This window comes from Podarcis vaucheri (assembly GCF_965113315.1).
Source record: "Podarcis vaucheri genome assembly, chromosome: 6".
NCBI classification, from domain to species: domain Eukaryota; kingdom Metazoa; phylum Chordata; class Lepidosauria; order Squamata; family Lacertidae; genus Podarcis; species Podarcis vaucheri.
In genome coordinates this window covers 55,499,941-55,520,177 of record NC_138764.1, presented here as the reverse complement: position 1 = coordinate 55,520,177, position 20,237 = coordinate 55,499,941, and the positions used below count along the sequence as shown (strand labels likewise).

General features: G+C 41.3%; 1 protein-coding gene across 11 annotated transcripts in view; it reads left to right on the top strand.

Annotated features, from left to right (window-relative positions):
* Nucleotides 1-20,237, top strand: part of RNF220 (ring finger protein 220) — a 327,126-nt gene that overhangs the window by 272,669 nt on the left and 34,220 nt on the right. For all 11 annotated transcript variants that reach the window (XM_082228856.1, XM_082228855.1, XM_082228854.1 and 8 more), the window contains 4 exons: nucleotides 13,288-13,384; nucleotides 14,032-14,118; nucleotides 16,549-16,604; nucleotides 19,219-19,297. In XM_082228856.1, coding sequence (XP_082084982.1) covers nucleotides 13,288-13,384; nucleotides 14,032-14,118; nucleotides 16,549-16,604; nucleotides 19,219-19,297 — 319 coding nt within the window. The remainder of the gene's footprint in view (nucleotides 1-13,287; nucleotides 13,385-14,031; nucleotides 14,119-16,548; nucleotides 16,605-19,218; nucleotides 19,298-20,237) is intronic.

Here is a 20,237-nt window from a genome sequence, read left to right as displayed (position 1 = left end):
CTTTCTGAGTGTGGGAGCACACACTTTTTTCTCTACTTGCCTAAAGCCGTCCCCACTATGCTATTTAATTCTGAAGGGCTCAGGACAATCTGTGTACCATTTCTTGCTGCCTATTTTGGGGAGGACAGTTTCTGGAGAAGGAGAAGGTATACTTGGGGGGGGAAAAGTTATTGTGTAGTGCCTCAATTTTTCTTCCCTAATAATATAAGCTACTAAGCAGCGTGAGCAAACTGGTTCCCTGTCTTTCTCCCTCTGGTTCCTTTTATTTTATTTGAATTGAGTTGACAAACTCAACTTCATAGGTCCTAAAAGTTCACAGGTCCTTGTCGTGCTCACCCCCACCCCCACCCCAGTTTTTCTTTTTCAATTAATTTAGAAACTACTATACTTCTGTATACCTAGGACATTCCCATGTACCTTATTTTTAGGTGAGTCAATTTTGCTTATGAACAGGGTTGCCCAAGTGGTATTTTTTGAGGTGGGGTGAGGAATAATAGCAATATATTTATAATGGGCTTGTGGGATGGATAAGTAGGAATAAGTTCAAGTTACAGAAAGACAGGCTTCAATTAAATATTCAGGAAGGTTAAACTAGGGTTCACTGCTCTCCTGTAACCTTAAAAAAGCAGGATAAGTATTGCATGAAAATAATTCTGGTGCCTATTGCATGACAACTTGTGGCACCACTATTTCATTAGACAGTGCAGTTTAAATAAAGGGAATAACTGATGCTTTATCTCTTGCTTGCAAGATTATTGAAACTTGAAAGAGTTTAAGGAGAATCTTAGTATCTGTTCTCAGTTTACTCAAATGCAGCATTTGAGTAAACCATTTCCTTTATAGCATAGCCCTCATGTTGCTGCAACAGGGGAGGAAGAGATTAACCGGCTGTCGGGGGACAAAATTTGATTGTTAGGTGCACTAAATTGGCAGGAGGAATCTAGGGTAATGGGGTGACATTTAAAAGTACTCCATGCTGGAAACTGAGTAGGTTCCAAGTTGAGAACATACATTTTAATGTACATTTTCTTGGCTGTTGGACTAGCAGGCATGAGCTAATCTACTCTTGGTTCTCACAGCATTACTGAAACAATATTTTGTGTACGTGTGCACCCCCATGCTTGGTATGAAGGTTCTAGTCCGTCATTTTTTTCTCCTTATCCCCTCTCCTCCCCCTGCAAAGCCATCTGCCTTGAAAACAGCTTCTCCTGTGAGCTTTGGGGTTGCCCTTCAGCTTCAGCTGTCAAGATATTGATTGACGCAATTTTAATAGCATTTAAAAATACAGTTGTTAAGTTGGGGCAGTGGGACTCTTCTCTTACTCCTCCTTCCTCCACCTCCTCCACCACCAAAGAGGGGAAGTGTGGTTTTTCAATGACTTTAAACTGCTTCTTGTCTTTGCATGTCGTCTCTTGCACCAAGCGGTGAAACACATTATCGAGTAGTGCCCAGAAAGTGGTTAACTGCGTTTGACACACGCCAACTCCCTGCCTCCACACTGGATAATTGCATTGTCAACTATTCAGTAAAGTGGCAGGTGACACTGCTGCCGGATTGATTGTCCTAGCATTGAGGCTCCTAAGACTGTCAGCTTCCCAATCGATAGCGTTTACACAAGACACCGTGACTGCATCTGTAACTAATTTCAGTTTGAAACTTGCAAGACACTGTGCTGCCCCTGTTTTCTGGCTACATGTGTTTAGTGACTTGCTTCCTCTCTTTGGACCACAGGCTTGATACCATCCTGCTTCACCCCCCCCCTTCCTTGGAAAGTGCATTCCTGTTTTTATTTTGGTGTAGCAGGTGAAGAAATCGATGCTGTGTGCTGTGCCCTCAAAAGCAGGCAGAATTACTGCAGATGGCTAACTAGCAGCTCCAGTTTTGTAATCAATAGCCTGATCAATTGATTAAATTAACACTGATTTTCTTCCGTCTTCCTGGCCTATATGAAAAATTAGTTTGCAGTGAGCATGCAGGTTTGGCTTATAAAATACAGGCCTTGTTATGCTATCCCATGACTCTTTTCTATCAAGTTTGAGTGCATTGTTATTTAAATCAGTGGACAGCAAGGCATGCTGCTTCCACCAGTGCCTTTAAATGGGGACATTGCTCTGGGTTGTTTACCAAACTTGACTACTTCATGCTCGGCTGCTTTAGAAAAGTCGTCCCCTCAGCTTTTCCGCCTTCCTCTGTTATTGGCAGAATTGCAATGTGACTGTGATCCCTGTCAGTGGTGCTTATTGATCCAGTGATGTGAACCTGTTTAGTGATTCAAGATTACTTTAATTCCCCTCTTTCCTTTTTTGTTTTCCCTCGCTCCCTACATGAACAAAAATTCCCCTGAGCCACCTTCATGGAAATTACGCCAATGATTGCTAAGCCTCTGCTTGCAAATTTCCCTTTGTATGGCAGCCTTCCACATACAAGCACACAAATGCATGCACGCCTCCTGCTGAACATTAGGCTGGCACAGAACTGGAGGAATTGCCATAGCAGCTTGGATATGGGATCCTCTTTCCAGCTGTATCCACTGTGTGATGGAGGCACAAAGGGGAACTTGTGTAGTGCTCTCAGCCAAGTTCTGAGGTGCTGTTTACAGGAGGAAAAATCCTTTTGCAGGCAACCAGCTTGCCCCCTGAGGCACAGGCTTGATGACTTTCACCTTGGCATGCAGCAGTACCACAAAATATTAATGGCCATAAAATTATACAGCCCCCTCTTAAAGTCTCCTCCTTGGTGTGTTAGTAAAGATGACTACAAGCAGTTGGGATGCAGACTTGCAGCCTAGGCTCTGTTTTCTTACAGCGTGAAAGATGACTTTAGAGTGGCAGCTCTACTACAATGATCCATATGCATGGCCTCAAACACTGAAGACCTATGTGTGTATTTTATAAATCCCATGATCCTGATTAAGTTATTTCATAGCAGCCAGTGAAAACCAGACTTTGCATTTTTCTGTGGTCAGGTTAGTTTTCCATCAACCTGGAGTCATGAACATTACTAATCCAATTCATCTTTACCTGATCGTTTATAGTGCAACAGGGTAATAGAACAATGCAATTTAATAACTAATTCCAACAAACATTAGCCATCAAAGGTTGACTACAGCGATCCTTTCCTTTTGCCCTTTCTTTTTAAAAGAGTCAAGGCAGTTTGCTTTTCCCCAAGCCATTTTTAAAGGAAAGCTACATCCGTGCCACTATGCTCTCTTGATGCTAGTTTGGGGATGTTTCGGCAGCTGAGGAAACAAACACTGCCAAGAGCTGTTCCCAGGAAATGTGTGTGAGGCCTGGCAGCATTAAAACACTTTTATTGCTGCTTTTGGGGGGTGGGGGTGGGGGAGAGTTACTCCTTATCCAGGAAGGAGCAAGCAACACTTTAGGCAAAGCAGGTGAATGAGCTCAGCCAGAGGTTGGTATATGTTGTGGGAAAAGTAATTAACAAAAACTGCTGGTTTTTTTAGTCTTTAACTAGAGACTGTATTTTTTACCAAATCTCTCTATATTACCCACAAACACTGTAAACACTCATCTGAGTTCTGGCCATTACAGCCTTGGATAGGTCTCTGCACCAAGTGAGAGGTAGAGCATAATTCAGTTTTTGGAGATTTTTTTATATTGAAGAATCAAGTGTTGTGCCTTGTGCATCTTGAGCACATTGGGGACCAACGCTAAAGACTCTTCCATTGTAGGAGCAGGACAGACAAGATACGCATGTCATAAGCAGATTAGCTCTTCTGCTCTGCACTAGAGCATTGCTAGAGGTTCTTCTGGCAGGTCATTATTTCATTTGTTACTTATTTATATTTTGGATTTATATCCTGTCAGTTTTACTCAGAAAGAGCCCTCTAGGTGGCTTACAATTTAAAATCAATAACAATACACAGCAACGTATCCATAAATGACAACCAGTGACACACAGTTAAATTATAAGCAGTAGCAACTTCAGTAGGAAGTAATCATGTGTGAGCAAATTTGGAATAATAAATGGTGAGTGAAAACAAATAGTCGATTCTAAGCATTCTGGACAGTGGAACTCTAAAGCCATTGTGTGCTACTACTCACAATGCCTAAATGATAATCAGACAAGTGGGAAATTTATCCCTTAAATGCTGTAAAGAATAAAACAAATTCTGTGCTTTATTTGCTTCAGTTCTACTCTTCACTTATATAAAGATGATGTGCAGTCTCATTTCTGTACAGAATCTGTTTTTAGCACTAGAAAGTTGCATACATAATGGTAAATAACCAGCCCAACTAAGGATACAATTGTACCCCAAGACCAGTTGTTGGTTTTTTTAAAAAGTCTTCTTATTGCTATGGAATTGCAACGTGACTGCTACTTATAACCAAGCAAAGCGCGGTTCACGGATGGCTTTGTTATGATGCACCGTTGCCTGTACTCAGTGCTGGTGCCAGATATTTTGCACCCTAGGCAAGGCTAACCTTGCACACACACATACCTCCCAAAATGGCTAACTTCAGTTTACAAAAAATGATGTATTGTAGAAATCATAAAATTCTTCAAAATATAAAATATTACTAGAAATTCATAAGCTATAACAAAAAACAATCTGTAAACTGTGCCCCTAAAAGGTCAGCACTGCGCCCCTCTGAGGTCTGTGCCCTAGGTGGCTGCCTAGTTGGCCTAATGACAGCACTGGCCTCCCTTTACTGAATGCATGGTTCTGAACCCCCCCAAGAGCAAAGTTGGAATATATTTTTGTTTCTCTGGATTGAGTTGTGCAAGACACCGTATATGTTTCAAGTTTGAATCAGGTGAAATAATATGTTGACTATCTTTGTGGTAAAAGCAGACTTAAAATTGTGTGCACATCCACTTGATTCATGACTGCTGATGCCTGGGTAGTTTTGAACTCCACCAACATTTGTAGGGCCCAGGAACAGAATTCTCATGCAAATTGGTCGCCACCTGTATTTATCTTTTTAGAGAAGATGGGCATGCTTGTATATAAAGACTTTAAACTATTTAAAGCGTGGAATGAGCTGTCCATGTTTGTGTGTGAGAAAGAAAGGGGATGGGGACTTTCTGCGTAATTTCATTCATTTATTTACATTTACACCCTGCACCCTCAATTTAAAGTCATGTTTTCTAATGCAGAAAAGCTAAAGCAACAACTAAGCTATAAATACCAATATTTTTAGGAAAACAGAAATATATTTGCTAGGTACCTTAATGATAGTAGCAAGAGTGCTAGGTAGGTCTCTCTGGGAAGGGTATTCCAAAGGAAAGGCACCATCATTGCAAAGACTGGCTCTGTTACCATCTGCTGCACTTCCATTTGGTGGGGGCTCCAAGAGAAGAGACAACAGAGGACAATCTCAGTAGATGAGCAGATTGATCCAAGATAAAGTAGTGAAACAGGTACCTGGATGCTGGGCTTTAAAGGTTAAGAACAACCCTTTGAATTGAACTTGGAAAGTTACCTGGAATCAGCAAAGCTCTTTCAGGACAGACAAGATATGATCTCTACAGCTGGCCCCTGTTGGCTGTTTAGCCTCAGAATTCTAAGTTAGTTTCAGTAATCCAACCCAGAATTTACCAGGACATGGCTAACTATGACTAGACTTCCAGGGGCAGGGGTGGGGTGGGCAGTTATCAGCTTGAGCTGATAGGTCTTTTGTGCTGCTGAGGTTACTTGAGCCTCAAATGATGAATCTGAAAACATTCATAGTCTGAGTACCTGATCCTCTAGAGAGAGTGCAATCCCTTCCAGAGCTTAATCCCTTCCAGAGCTTGTTGAATACCACCTCTCTGCACCTCCGTCTTGTCTGGATTGAATTTCAATTTATTGACCCATATCCAGTCCATTACTTCTCCCAAATACCAAATCAGTACTTTTCTGACTCGGTTGGGGGAAAAGTAGAGCTATTCTTATATAACAGCAATATGGAATGTTTCATTAGTCCTTATTGTCACTTCCAGCTTCCGGAAGTGCAGTTCTGTTGCAGCCCCAATTTTATTCGCAACACAAATACAATGGTGTTAGTGAGGGCTTTGCAGCAAGAGGAAAAATATTTACATCTTTTAAAAAATATGTGGGTTTTAGTTCTGGAGTGATGGAATACAAATTCTTTCATGAAAAATAAACTTATTGAAATGGAATGCAGGGAAGATGTAGTTATGCACTTTACCAATGAACATTCATGTGAGTACTTACTCTGTATGACATCTAAAATATATATTTGTTTTTAAAGGGCATGGGATTTTATCTTACTAGCATAGTCATGGGTGCTGTTAAACATACAGATGTCTAGCAAAACAGTGCTTCTAGGTTGCACTTGGAGTGGGGAGGCATTAGATTTTTAGGAAGTAAAAGGCCATGTATCTTCCCATCCCAAACATTCTAGTTTGATCATAATTGAAAAAACAGACCCACACATTGCATGCAAAAAGAGGATGGGGGAAGCGAAAATATGTCACAAGAGTGGAAGAGGAAAAAGATGTTGTGTTTCTAGTCACCCAGGAGAATAATGCTGAAGTCACCTTCATTAATAAGATAATTAATTCATTTTAATCTAGGTATGCTTGTCATATCATCATATTCTGTGGCAGTGAATGCCACAGACTATTGATGCCCTTCTGTTTTGCTTGTAAATGAATTTCATCACACCCTCTAATCTAGAAGTATACCAAGTAGTAGGTCAGTGTTCTCTATTATTTCCTCCCCCAAAGTGTTTATAATTTCAGTAACACCTATGTCATGCTATATATCTTATGCACTCATACAGAAGTACCGTGGAAACAGATTATAGAAAAATGGTTCTTTAGGAAGGCATATATAATCATTTTTAAACTCGGAAATCAGAGAGGGGGAGAGCTGTCTAATGTGTGCAGTTTAGATCTGGCCTTCTACACATGTGAAATGGGCCTCTTTACTCGTAGCAAAGGTCCTGTGCTCATATCTCTGTGGGGCTGTTTCTTGCTCGGAACTCCTAGAATGTTCAGCATTAACTCAATTTTGGTGCTGGGTCCAGCTGCTCTAAGGCCAGGCAGAGCAGAGCTGTGTACACAGTGCTCGAGGGCTACTGTGCTCTCAAGGTAAGTGATCTTGATAGGTACATTCTGACTGATGAGAGAGTTTGTCTCCCGAACTGTCACAGGGTTTATAGAGGTGCCACTCAACACTGGTGCTGGAATTGCTTGTCAGAGCAGCCGCCTACAAGAGCAATGGGGATCGGAGACAGAACAGTAACTTTGTTTTTTCTTGGCTTAATGGCTCCCGAGTCTGACCTGCATGCTCACTCTTGTTTGTCTGGACCTTTAGACAGGCATCTTGGATTAAGACTGTCAGAAAATGGTGTTGCTTTAGCTTCAGTAGGGTTAGTTATATCACCAAAAGTAAATGGTATTCAGCCAAAAGCTAGCAGATTGGAAGAATGAGTTGGCAAAATTATTTTCTCTAAGGAATGCCAAATTGGGAATTAAGAAGCCTTACGACACAATTTTAATAATTTTAAACTTCAGTGATGAGGCAATACACTTGCCTCATCCGAAAGCAAAAATATGCTTTATCCCTTTAAAACTTCTCTTCTTCTTCTTCTTCTTCTTCTTCTTCTTCTTCTTCTTCTTCTTCTTCTTTGAGTCTATTTAAGCTGCTGCATAAATACTAGTTAATAACACGATAGCATGCTTTGTGTTCTTTTAACCACCTCAGATGAGAAGACATCAAAATGGGCCTAAATACACAGCATTTTATTCTGATTAGTCATATTTGGAAGAATGTGGTGATGCCCAATGGCTTTAACAGAGATTTAGCAAATTCTTGGAGGATAGCCCTGTCAGCTGCTACTGGACATCATTACTAAATGGAACCTTCATCTTCAAAGGTGGTCTCCTGGGTACCCATTGCTGGGGCTAGCCGCACAGGAGGTTGCATGACTTGAAAGTACTGAATGATAAGAAAGGGGGAACTTGATCTGGAACAAAGTTAATCATGACTTCTACTGCCCTCTGGGGGCTGGGTTTGGCCAAGATTCTGCCTTGGAATCTGATTTGTATCCCATTTAACGGCCCTGGAATTTGTGAAATGTAAGGGAGTACATCTAAGCACTAGTCTGCTCAATCTAAAGTTTAAGAATTTCTAGAACAGCAGGCATAGGTTCCAAGTAGGCTTCAGACGCAGCACATATATTTTTGAAAACAAAACAGTGCTCTTTCCCAAGCATAGCCCAACCATTCTCTCTGAACCAGTGCAAATTTTTTTTCTTAAAAAAATGCACCTCCTCTCTCCCGCACCTGAAGTCCTGACTTGAAAATTCATTGCTTTCTGGCTGCTACCAGGGAAATGTTGCCAGTGGTGTTCAGGATGAGATTGCTTATGGCTGACCAGGGAACTGAGAAAGCAGTGAGCTAGCCTAGATGAGTGAGGCTTGGGGATTTCATTGATGCATGCATGCACAATCCCACATCCTGCAGCTTTCTCCTCTACATAAATGGTTACTTTCTAAGTGAGAAGGTGGTAGGACTGTAATAAGCTTTGAAGTGTCTGAGAGCAAAGGTTTTCTGTTTTATTTTACTGTTAGAATTTGAAGCAAGGAGTAGGACCACCCTTTCATTGATAACATTAAGAATTGACAGGGAGGCAGCAGGAGAGGCTTATGCAGTATGAGTCCATTACCAGAAAGACCCTGATGCCTACCAGTTAATAGATCTTAATGGCTGCAGGACCCAGGCAAATTCATATGGGTACAGACTTTTCCTCAAATAGCCTACAAATTAAGAAAGGGATATGCATTCATAAACATGGATGACAAATTGGTTTGAACCCTAAAAGCTAGTATGATTATGTCAAGGGAGAGGTCTGGTCTCCCTGAAATGCATTGCCTCAAGGAAGCAATCACCTGGGTATATTAGAACCATTAGCCTTACGGGCAGGGAAGTCATGGAATTGCCTTCAAGCATTTTTGTTGGAATTCTTCTCTGTCTTGGACTTCCTGTCCTTTTCCCCACTCAGGGTGGAATTGTGCTTGTGCCAAAGACTAGTAGTGTGGTTGTTGTTTTTTAGATCTTTACACTTCATATGCACGTGTGCATGCACATATGTGCACACATAGCAGCTATGATCCTATTGGGTTGTCTTGCTTTTATAAACCCCATTTAATTCATTTATAAAGGTTCTTGTCCAGAAATCTGGTTTGAATAGAGCCTGGGATGAATAATTAATGTAAATCGGTTTAGACCTCCAGTATTTAAACAGCTGCTGGCATGTTTTCACTGGCTCTGTACAGTGAAAAAATGTGAGTGAGTTGGGACACAAAAGTGTAACAAAAGCCCTGACCCTGTTGGAACCATCCCTATATCCATCCTTATGCTGGGCACAGGGTCCCTTTTTATAGGTAGCGTCACCCATGTAGGAGTCACTATTGAGATTCTGGAGATACTATAATGTTACCCAGTGGCAACTCAGGAATTAAAAAATAAATACAGTGGTACCTCGGGTTAATTCCTTCTGGAGGTCCGTTTTTAACCTGAAACTGTTCTTAACCTGAGGTACCATTTTAGCTAATGGGGCCTCCCACTGCTGCCACGCCACTGCCGCTGATTTCTGTTCTCATCCTGAAGCAAAGTTCTTAACCCGAAGTACTATTTCTGGGTTAGTGGAGTCTGTAACCTGAAGCGTCTGTAACCCAAGGTACCACTGTAAATCTCCCTCAGTTACTGCAGCGTAGAGCAGAGACCCATGACTTTCTAAAGCTGGCAGATAGATTGTTTATGCATCAAGTCTTCCTGTAGATGCATGAACTTGTTTTGTTCCACACAATGAGAACTCCAGACCACTTCTGCCACCCATAACACTTTTGTTGTGCTCTGCTGCTGAAGCATAAGAAGCTTTACAGACTTAATTTTCCTTCTCTGGCAAAGTCAGTTGACTGGAGGACAGAAAGTTAGGGTGCTAACAGTGTTGACTACAGTAAGTAAATTTCATGTGCATACATGCACAGCATTCCAAAGTATGAAAGAAAAAAGATATGCGACTAGAACTTTTAAGCATAATGAGTAATGCAACATTTTCTTAATTTACATTTTCTGGTTGCAAAATTTATTATTGTATTTAACAAAATGTATATACCCCTTCTAGGCTTCTTGTAAAGGGCTTAGAGGTTTTGCTGCAAGCAAGTGGTATGTATGTTTTGTTAAATAAAGTAGTGACAACATTCCCCTAGTGTCCTGCAGTATCACCAAATCTTGCAAGTGATTCTGTAAGTCAGTATGATATTTTACTTTCCTTCCTTTTCTCTTCTCTCCCTGCCCCCACCCTATATCTAAGGCCATTTCTGGCCAGCCACCTATTTCAATTTTTAAGTCTCTTAAATACAGTACTATGGGCTATAGTCAACTAACTTGTTGGGCAGGTTAGCATAGCTTGGGGAAAACAACCTGGCAGACTGTGAAAAGGAGATTCTGGTCTCTGTATGGTAAACCTTTGTTGCTTGTACTGTGTTCTGATAGCTTAATTTGACATATAGGACAAGAAATTGGATTTCCTAAAAGCTGCTTCTTTCTCCCCATTTTTGTATCAGTTCTGTTACTGAAGTGAAGCAGAGATGAAATTCATTTCTATTCAAGATTTCCTCCAGCCTCAAATCTTGTTCTACATCTTTAATATAGATGGCATTCAGATCACAGCCCAGGTCAGGCCATAACTTCTGCTTTGTATTTGAGAGATGGTGGGAAAGAAAGAAGCTTGTGTGTTTAGAGGCTGGGCTTTTCAGAAATTACAAGCTAAATTATACCTGATAGTGGCATACTGCAGGCCAGTATCTGTGTGACCTCATTGTCTCTACCAGTGTGAAATAGCACTCATGCTCTTTGGGCAACCATGGAAAAGTACCACAGTCTTTAGCAACTCTGTCCTGCTTTAAATCTAAATAAACTGAAAAGGTGGTACTTGCTAGACAAACCATTGCTGAGGCGGCTTCAAAATCTGGGGCAATTTGGGGTACTTCCAGATGTGGGCGTTACGACATAAATACCGTATTTTTCGCCCTATAGAACGCACTTTTTCCCCTCCAAAAATGAAGGGGAAATCTGGGTGCATCCTATGGGGCGAATGCAGGCTTTTGCTGAAGCTTGGAGAGCGAGAGGGGTCGGTGCGCACCCAGGCTTCAGGAACACATCCGCAGCCTAGGCAGCCCTACAGGAGGTCCGGCAGGGATGTCTAGGCTGCAGATAGCAGCCTGTCGCCCCGCAGGGGGGGCGTCCTGATGCAGAGCGCCCCTCGCGCGGGGCAGACATCGGCCAGCCCCACAAGCTCGGGGGACAGCAGGGAGGCGCAGCGCCGCCATCCCGCTGTTCCTCGACCTGGTTCTGTTTCCCCGACCTGCTTTTGGGGGGGAAATAAAGGGAATTTCCCCCCCTTTATTTCCCCCCAAAAAAACTAGGTGCGTCCTATGGGACGGAGCATCCTATGGGACGAAAAATACGGTAAGTTACAAAAATCCAGTTTTTCTATGTGTGGGTTTTAGCAGATAAGTTTCCACAAATTCCATTTTTTCAGTCATGAATATTCATTGCTATTCCGTTTTCTACACCAGTGGGTAGAACTTGATGGAAAGTATCTGGGCTATTTTTCTGTCCCTTATGTCAGTCATTCCTCCCCCTTCCCCCCCTCCACTACTGTTCTGGGCATTTTTGCAGGTATTTCAGTTCCTGTGCATGCACATCTTCAAAGAAAAACAAAAACCCAGGAAGTCTGCAGGAGCAAACATTAGCAAACTTAGTTATCATTTTTCACAGTGGGCAAAATGGAGGTGTGCAAAGGCTAGCCAGGATTTCTCTATAAACTGTATTGCCAAATTGTGTGTTGTCTTGAAAACATGGCATCCAACTACCATTGCAAAATGGCAGAAAATATCTGAGCTAACTCTTTTGAAAGTAGTATTCTAGAGCAAAAGTGAGAGAGGTTGCTGATTTTTTTCTTTCCAAACATGCCCCCTTCCTGGAAAGTTGCTCCGGAATCTCAGGGGACCATCTGAAACAACATAGGAGATGGCATTGGGCACTGAAAGGTGAAGGGGAAATCTGCAAAATATGCCTTCCTCCTAGAGGAGGAATGGAGCCCTTCCATTTTCAGAGATTGAAATAGAAACTTACTCGTAGAAAAATAAGCTCCACACTACAGCCCAAAGTGGGTAAACAAAGCAATTTTGCTTTTAAATCCTTCATTTGAACTGTATAACACTGAATTATCTGAGTGCAGAATCTGGGTTTCTAGCACAGAATTTTTGACTGCCCATAAGAGTACAGGCAAGTGCAATATTAGACGTAGGGGCTGGTGCAACTGAAAGGAATGAAAGGTTAATGGAGGGATTTTGCATTTGTGCATAAAGTCTAGATGCCAGATTTATGACTAGGATTGGGTGCCTCTGGTAATTTGAGACGGGGATATTCCTTATAACATCACTCGATTTTTGCTTCTGTCCATTCAATACTAAATATACTCCTTTCTTTGAAACACCTCCAGTAAACAACATCTTTGTCCCCTTGGCTCTCTGCTCATTAAAATCTTTGTGATGTGATCTAACCCAGTGCATGGGCACGGGGTGGGGTGGGATGGCAAGGAATTCAGTTTTATGAAATTGTAAAGATCATGAAGGAAGTGATGATAGTGTTTGGAACCAGTTTCCTTCCTGCACACAAAAGTATTCTGTCTTACATATCAGTTTATGTGTGGTCCATCAAGCCTGCATTGAACCCTTATTTCTTACTTCCCCATTTTTGCATTTGGAGTCTATAGAATTCTTCTATGGTATACAAGCCTGGAGTGTGTTTTTCATCTCCCATATTAATTGGATGTTTCTACGCATTTACCACCTCCTGCTTGCAACAAACCTAATAAATCACAGACTTGCTAGTTTTTGGCTTGAGTACACTTTTTCTGTTGCTGAGCAGTGCTGGTTCCCAGTCCAGTTTATCTCTGACAGACTGTGTCATGACTCACAATTCTCTTTGCTCCCCCAGCGCGCTCTGTCTCTCTATATAGAGAAAGAGATTTATAGATCAAGATATATCGTGACCTCTCTTCATACTTATGAAATTATACAATGTTACCATTGTATTACATACAGTTGAGACAGGGAGATAGCCTGGATCAAACCATAGCTAAAATGAGCCTGGAGGAAAGTGACTGCTGGAAACTTATGCAGCTAAAAGACTGCTTTCTCTCTCCCATGCCATCTTTCCCCTCCCCTAGACTTGCCCAGGCCACATTTTGTTCCTCTGTGCCCTGTGGTGACACATTGTACATCTTTTCTTTTCCTTCAGGGTCCGGGTTTGTCATGTGCAGCGGCAAGGAGAATCCAGACAGTGATGCTGACCTTGATGTGGATGGAGATGACACACTGGAATATGGAAAGCCACAGTATCATTTTCTAGAGGTGCTGAACTCCCACCAAGAGACTGTGGCTCTGCTGTGCCACTAAAACTCTTGCTGCTCTTGCCTAATTCATACGTTTTCATTCAGCTAGGAGAGGATTCCACAAGTTCCCTGTTCACTGAAATTGCTCTGTTAGCAACTTTATTTACTAGTCATGAGCTGGGTAGTAATTTCACCAGTTCCAGCATCTGATTCCTCGCTGAGGAGAGATGATTTCCTCCTCTGCTGTTCTTATTATCAAACAGCTGTTATTGTGTTTACACGTTCCTTGTGGTGAAAGGAACCTTGTGGTCTTTGAAATGCATTCTTTAGTACTTCAGAATTTCTGGTGCCATTCTAATTGGTGCACTATATTGAATTTGTATGGTGGGTGGGTGGGTGTGTAGAAACTAGCCTAGTGTGGAAAGGTACATTCACATTCATTGATCTGCCCATTTTGCATCTGCCCCTGCTCACCACTGCTGTGTGGGCCCCAGAAAAAGTTACCCAGAAGGAAATGTGGCCCTTGGACTACAAACAGTTCCTACCCATCCCTCAAAGGAATTCTTGGCTGCTCTGCCTTGATGGCTTGGGATAAGCAGTGAAAGCTTCTTATTCATCAGGCTGTGCTCTCCTTAACCCTCCATGCTTAGATACACAGAGGCAGATATCATTCCATGCACTGGGGAAGAACCAGGTGAAGCCAAGGAGAGAGAGGCGCTTCGAGGTGCAGTCTTAAAGTAAGTGTGGACTTTTAAAAGTACTGTCTGGGAGTGGAACAGGACATGCTTCATGGTGCTGGGTGGGCGATGAGGACGTTTCTCAAAGCAGATATATCATATCAGTGTGAGATGCAAGGCAGGAAGAACTTTGGAAGCAGCTACTTGCAAAGAAAATGGTTACCCATCTATAACACAGCAGTAAAGTCCCACCCTACTCCTTGGCCACATTTATGCCAAAGGTAGTAGTTCTTGTTCTTTGAGAAATTAAATCCTGACTCTGGACATAGCACCTCGTACATGGGGCATTGTGCACTGGAAAAAACTCTCAGCTCGCCCATTAGAAATATGAAAATCAGGTAGATTTGTATAATATTGATGAGCTTATTCATTTACAGTTGAGAAATATAGGCTTTGTACAATTTAGAATTTTTGATAAGACCCACATTATGAATTTTTGACAACAGGGCAGGGTGCAAAAGTTTTTCATTTTGTGGATAAGGAAAGGAGAAGGGCTGGAAACCCTGTTAAGCATGCTTGTGTCCCATTTGAAATAAGTAAGACAAGTGCATACAGATCATAGAATTGTAGAGTTTGAAGGAACTACAAGGACCATCTAGTCCAAACCCCTGCAATGCAGGAACGTCAAACCCATATACTGAGTCAATCATTGGTCCAACTAGCTCAGTATTATTCACATCAGCCTTTGCAGATGTTTTCTACAACTTCCATCAGGTGCAGTCAACACATCCATGCTGACTGAAGCTGATGGGAGTTGTAGTTCAAAACAAACTGAAGAGTACCAGGTTGGTGAAGGTCAGTCTACATTAAATATTTGAGGCTGTCTGTGGTTTCATATAGGGGTCTTACCTGCAAATGTCAGGGACCTTTTACATGTAAATAATGTGTTCTGTCACTGAACTACGACCCTTCCCCTTCAGTGGATTAATTTTGATTTTTTAAAAAACTACTAGCACTCTTTGACCAGATCTCATTAAACGATAGGGAAGCCTTTTTCCACTGGGTTAAGGTGGTACTCAAGAGTAGTTTTTTCAAGTGACTCTGGCAATTACAAATCACAGTGACTGAACCACTGGCAAAAGCAGCTAAATCCCCCAGATCATTCTGGATTCTGGTAGGATCCACAAGTGTCTAGGAGTTGACCACTTTAATGGATCTCAAGGTCCTTGCAGTGTTGATTATGTATTCTGGGCTGCTGTCTGCTAGACTTCTCCACAGGCCTTGTGTGGAAGATTCTGGAAAGCATTTCAGGCAAATAACTGAATGGGTGCTAACAGAGAGCTAAGAAATGGATTGGTTTTTCAAGCCCTCTGCCCTGTGTGGAAACAGCACTTACATTGCTCCAGTCTCTTAGGCTGAGTGAGCCTTGGAGGTCAAGGTTGAAGAGATTGATAGAGCAGTGAAATGAAGTTTTCCTACTGCTTAGCTTGTTACAAGCAGTGGCCTGAAATCAGATTTCACTTCATAGAAACACTTATCTGCCTCATACTATTGCTGCCTCCAGTAATTTGAATTGACAGTGACTAATATTTGATGTTGAAAGGAAGGCAGAAATGCCAGGGTGTTAGTGGGGAGTTCTGATGGTTAACCTGCCCTATCCCTATAGCTCATAGTAGGTGGTAGCAATAATTTAAGCAATGTAATAATAATTTATTATTTATGCCCCACCCATCTGGCTGGGTTTTCCCCGCCACTCTGGACGGCTTCCAACAAAATATTTAAAATACAGTAAAGTAACAGTAATTTAAAATTACGAAAACAGTGAGAGTATCTCTAGGTATGCTTAAATTTAGCCATTTAAAGTCTGCTTGAATGCTTCTGAAAAAAATGCTATTTCAAGTATCAGTGAGTCTTGTTGGGAAAGAATTTCCACAGTTTGTAGGGAGTTATGGAAATCATTTCTACATGCTATTCAAAGCTTAGCATGTGGCTGACACAAGTAAAGGGAGGTCTTGGTGCACTTGCTCTTAACCCACCATTGCAGTAGCTGCATTCTGCACTGACTAGAACATGTCTTATCTCCCTTCCAGTGGATACATAGTTATGGGGAGATAAGACATGTTCTAGTCAGTGCAGAATGCAGCTACTGCAATGGTGGGTTAAGAGTGGATTACACCAATGCTACAACTTTACTGATTCCTTGTCATCTTCTGCATGCAGAAGACTGAGAAAAAAATCTGTCCGCCCATGCAATGAATCCCTAGCAGAAGATGAACTATGGCTTGAGATTTTTTTCTCAGTTTCCCATATGTAAAATGAAAATAATAGTGTCCTGCTTTAACACAGTTGTGAGAGTAAACACAAATTGATTGTAAGGCAATTGACAAACTTTAAATACTATGTACATAATCATTCCTAATAATGGTGAGAAGAAATGCATGCTGTGGGATTTTTCCTGGGACAAATTTTCACTGCTGTCTCTTTTTCCAGTGGTGGCACGCCTAGTACCCGAATAACACCAGAATTTTCTAAGTGGGCAAGTGACGGTGAGTGTAAGAGATATATGTGGCAATCTGTTGGGTTGGCTTGCATAGTGACAATCGGTATTTTATGGTGCAGTTTTAGTATTCAGCATATTGGGAGTATTATTATTCCTGTGTGCCCAACACCAGAGATCTGAAGTAGAGTGGTTAACAGCTTTTGAGTTTTGATAGGAGAATCCATGCAGCAGTTTAATTTGTGCTCCTGGAGATGGAGACAAGTTATTGCCTCCATTTTCCAATAGAAAAAAGCCTGAAACTATGGAGTCACCCAGAGAAGATTATGGTGCATCATTTCTATCCCAAACTTCTGCTAAATGCCCCCAGAGTGTTCTGGAATATAACCCAAGTTACACGAAGTTTGAATATGATTTTCTGGCTTTGAATCCTGTGACTAGCCTGCAGTGCATTCTTATTCCTCTTGGTTTGGAGGATGATTTGAGAGACATGAAAGTTCTTCCACTTATTACCATAATTGTGTTTGAGATTATTATGCATTCTGAGATAGCAAATCCCGCCCCCTGCTTTTTTGCCTTCTATAGATATGCATGCCAGTGTCATAGTATTTGTTTCTTTGTATATGATCAGCCATTAATATATTTCTCAGAAGCCTTCAGAGGTAAGGTGGATAAGACCTTTTCAGTTCTGGGATTTTAACTTTGAAATGCCTGCCCAAGAAGGTTCATCTGGCTCTGGGTCTGATACAATTTCAGTGCCTTTTGAGATATCTTTTTAATTTTCCATGTCTTTTGGTTTTTCACCCTTTTAATGCAATACTTTTATCTGGCTTCTGTTCATATTCTGCATTTTAGATGCATGATCTTTATATGAATTGTTTTCTTTTCTTTCTGGTAACTGCTTAGAAGCAGTGGACTGAAGAACAGGATAAAACTTTTCATAAGAAATGTAAAATATTTATTTTAAGGCATAAACAGGGCAGCGTTCATGAAGTCCCACCATTTTTATTCTCTCAACCCTGTGAGATAGTTCAGTTTTTGAGAGAAATTGCACTTCTAGGAGCTTGATGACTAGGGTGTCCATAGACCAAATCCCACTCTCTCTCTCTCTGATATTGCATCTTGGTTGCTAGAACTATTGACAAGTGACATTTACATACAGGTTAAAAAAAGATGGGGTGCTAATAGAAAGTATGGCTGGAAGTTCCCAGGCAGTATGTATTGATGGGGAGGAAGTATTCTGCATTTGGAGTAGAGGGATATTTTAAATAAGTTTGGTGATCATTATCTTCTGGGGATTTTTTCTGTGTGATTCCACATTCTTGTTTGTGATTTCACACCATTTTCTTTATCCATGGTAGTAAAGAATAAAATATTATCACTATGGAAATTAGCTCAGGAATTGGGACAATACTGTGCAAGTAGAGTTCAATTCCAGTTAAACTCCTGAGAAGTTCCGATGCTAGCTGTCCTGCAATGATTTTGATTTATTATATTTCTGTGCTGCTTTTCATTCAAATGAATCCCAAAGCAGCTTACAAACAATAAATAACAGCAACATAGTAGAACATAATGGAACATCACAAATACAGCATAAATCATATAGAATAATTAACAAATAATCAATGAAACAATTATAATCTATAAAACACTCTTAACACAGCAACAACTAAAAAATAAGCTAAACATCACAGGTAAAGCAAAAGTCATAGTATATGATTAAAAATTAATACAGAATTTATAATCTGTAAAACAATAACATTAACAAAATAGCAACCCAAAAAAATAAACTAGGCACACTTAAGTTTATACACACACTCTCCACAACCCCATGACTTTCACGCTATTCAGCACATTAAAATACACCTACACATAATGCCCCTGGCAGCAACTCCTTTCTGAAGGTTCCTCGGGATGGAAGTGAGGCAGCAACTGCACCTGTAGATCAAAACCAGCTGCCCCCTGATGGCAAACAGTCTCTCTCTTCTCACAATTCTTCCTCTGGAAACAGTGCTCCTCCCCTCATGATTTCAAAAGGCTTGTGAGAAAATTCTCTGCCTCTTCTGACTGCAGAAATGGCGTTACTTTGATTCCTATGTGTGGGTAAACCTGTCTGGCCTGTAAACACATGTTTCTTCCAGAAAACCTCTTGAATAGAAAACCTCCAGAATCCTAACTGCAATTCACAGCATTGACAAAGAACAAATTGCACATACAAGCCATTTACGGAATCAATTTCACGAGAATTGCTCAAGGAAGTTGAAGTGGATCCTTTGTGTCTAACTGGTTTGAAAACTGTTCGTAATTCCGAGTGCTTCGGTTTTGGGTGAACAGTTGCCAATGTAAAGCAGGAAATTGATGGATTGCTGCAATTTGTCATAATTTGGCATCCCAGCCTCATTATTTGCTTTGAGTAATCCATGGCCCTATCAATTCCAGAACTACTTTGTGGGCTATGAGTTCGGCAGGTCTGCCATACTTGGCAAGTCATGAATGCATCTTGAGTGATACAACAGTACTTGTCACTTGGACACTCCAGCATGTTATTGGTAGTTTCTTCTTGGGAACCAGCACTAGAACAATTCACTAACTATTTGGTTTCTCTGACTTTTTGTGAATAAACATTTCCCTTCACTGATCTGGGCTCTTCCTTACTTTTGCAGAAATGCCATCAACGAGTAACGGAGAGAGCAGTAAACAGGAGCCTATGCAAAAGACCTGCAAGAATAGTGACATAGAAAAGTGAGTATGGCTCAGGAATGTCTGTCTTTGTTAGGGAGGCAAAAGAGACTGCCAGGAGCTTTCTATCAAAGGGGCATCACTGTAGCACTGACATGCTGCTTATGGCTTTCCTTGTGTAGTTCCACATGTTTCTCATGCGAAACATATCCAGCTTTTAAACTCACACACAGTATTATCTCTCCCCTAGCTGAAAGTCAGATAGGTCCCGTCCCCCCATTTTTGCTTGTTTTTCATTCTTCATAGGAATTCCCCATCTGTAGGACGGAGGAAAATCCATTTTGTTTGTTGGCTCTAAAAGTGGAAGGATGATTTTATATTTCATTTCTAAGTCCCTATTGTAGTTTCTACAGCTTTAGAGGGATGATGGCAAATCTTCCCCTTGTGTTAAATTCTCAACAGTATCAAAGTGCTACCCTTTTCCTTCCCTTGGGATGTGTTATTTTTCAGAAGCTTTACTTGATATGGCCTGCCTCTGGAAAAGAATAAGATTATCTTAACCTTCATTTCCATTGGGGATGAGTCACATGGGACTGGATCTTTTGCTTCACCAAAGTGCAGGGGCAAGCCTAAGGATGATACATGATGCTGCGCTGTCTCCTTGCAGCAAGGCAATGCTATGGGCAGTAATATCCTATGCTCCTAATTAGCATAGACAAAATTGAAGTCTTAAGCATAGAAATAGGCTAAGGTTATGAGAACAAAAATATGAGACTATAGATGCAAGTTCCTTAGACAACTGCACCATGTTTCCGATGTCCCACAGTGCATACAGGATTATTAGCCAGTGATTTGTGTGAACAAGCCCAAAGTCTCAGGGCAATTACCTACCAGAACAAGGTGATGGGGGGGTCGAGTTGAATTCTCTGTTATTGTAGTCCAAAGCAGAGATGGGTATCCTGAGACCCTCCAAATGTTATTTTACGCCTAACTCCCATCACTT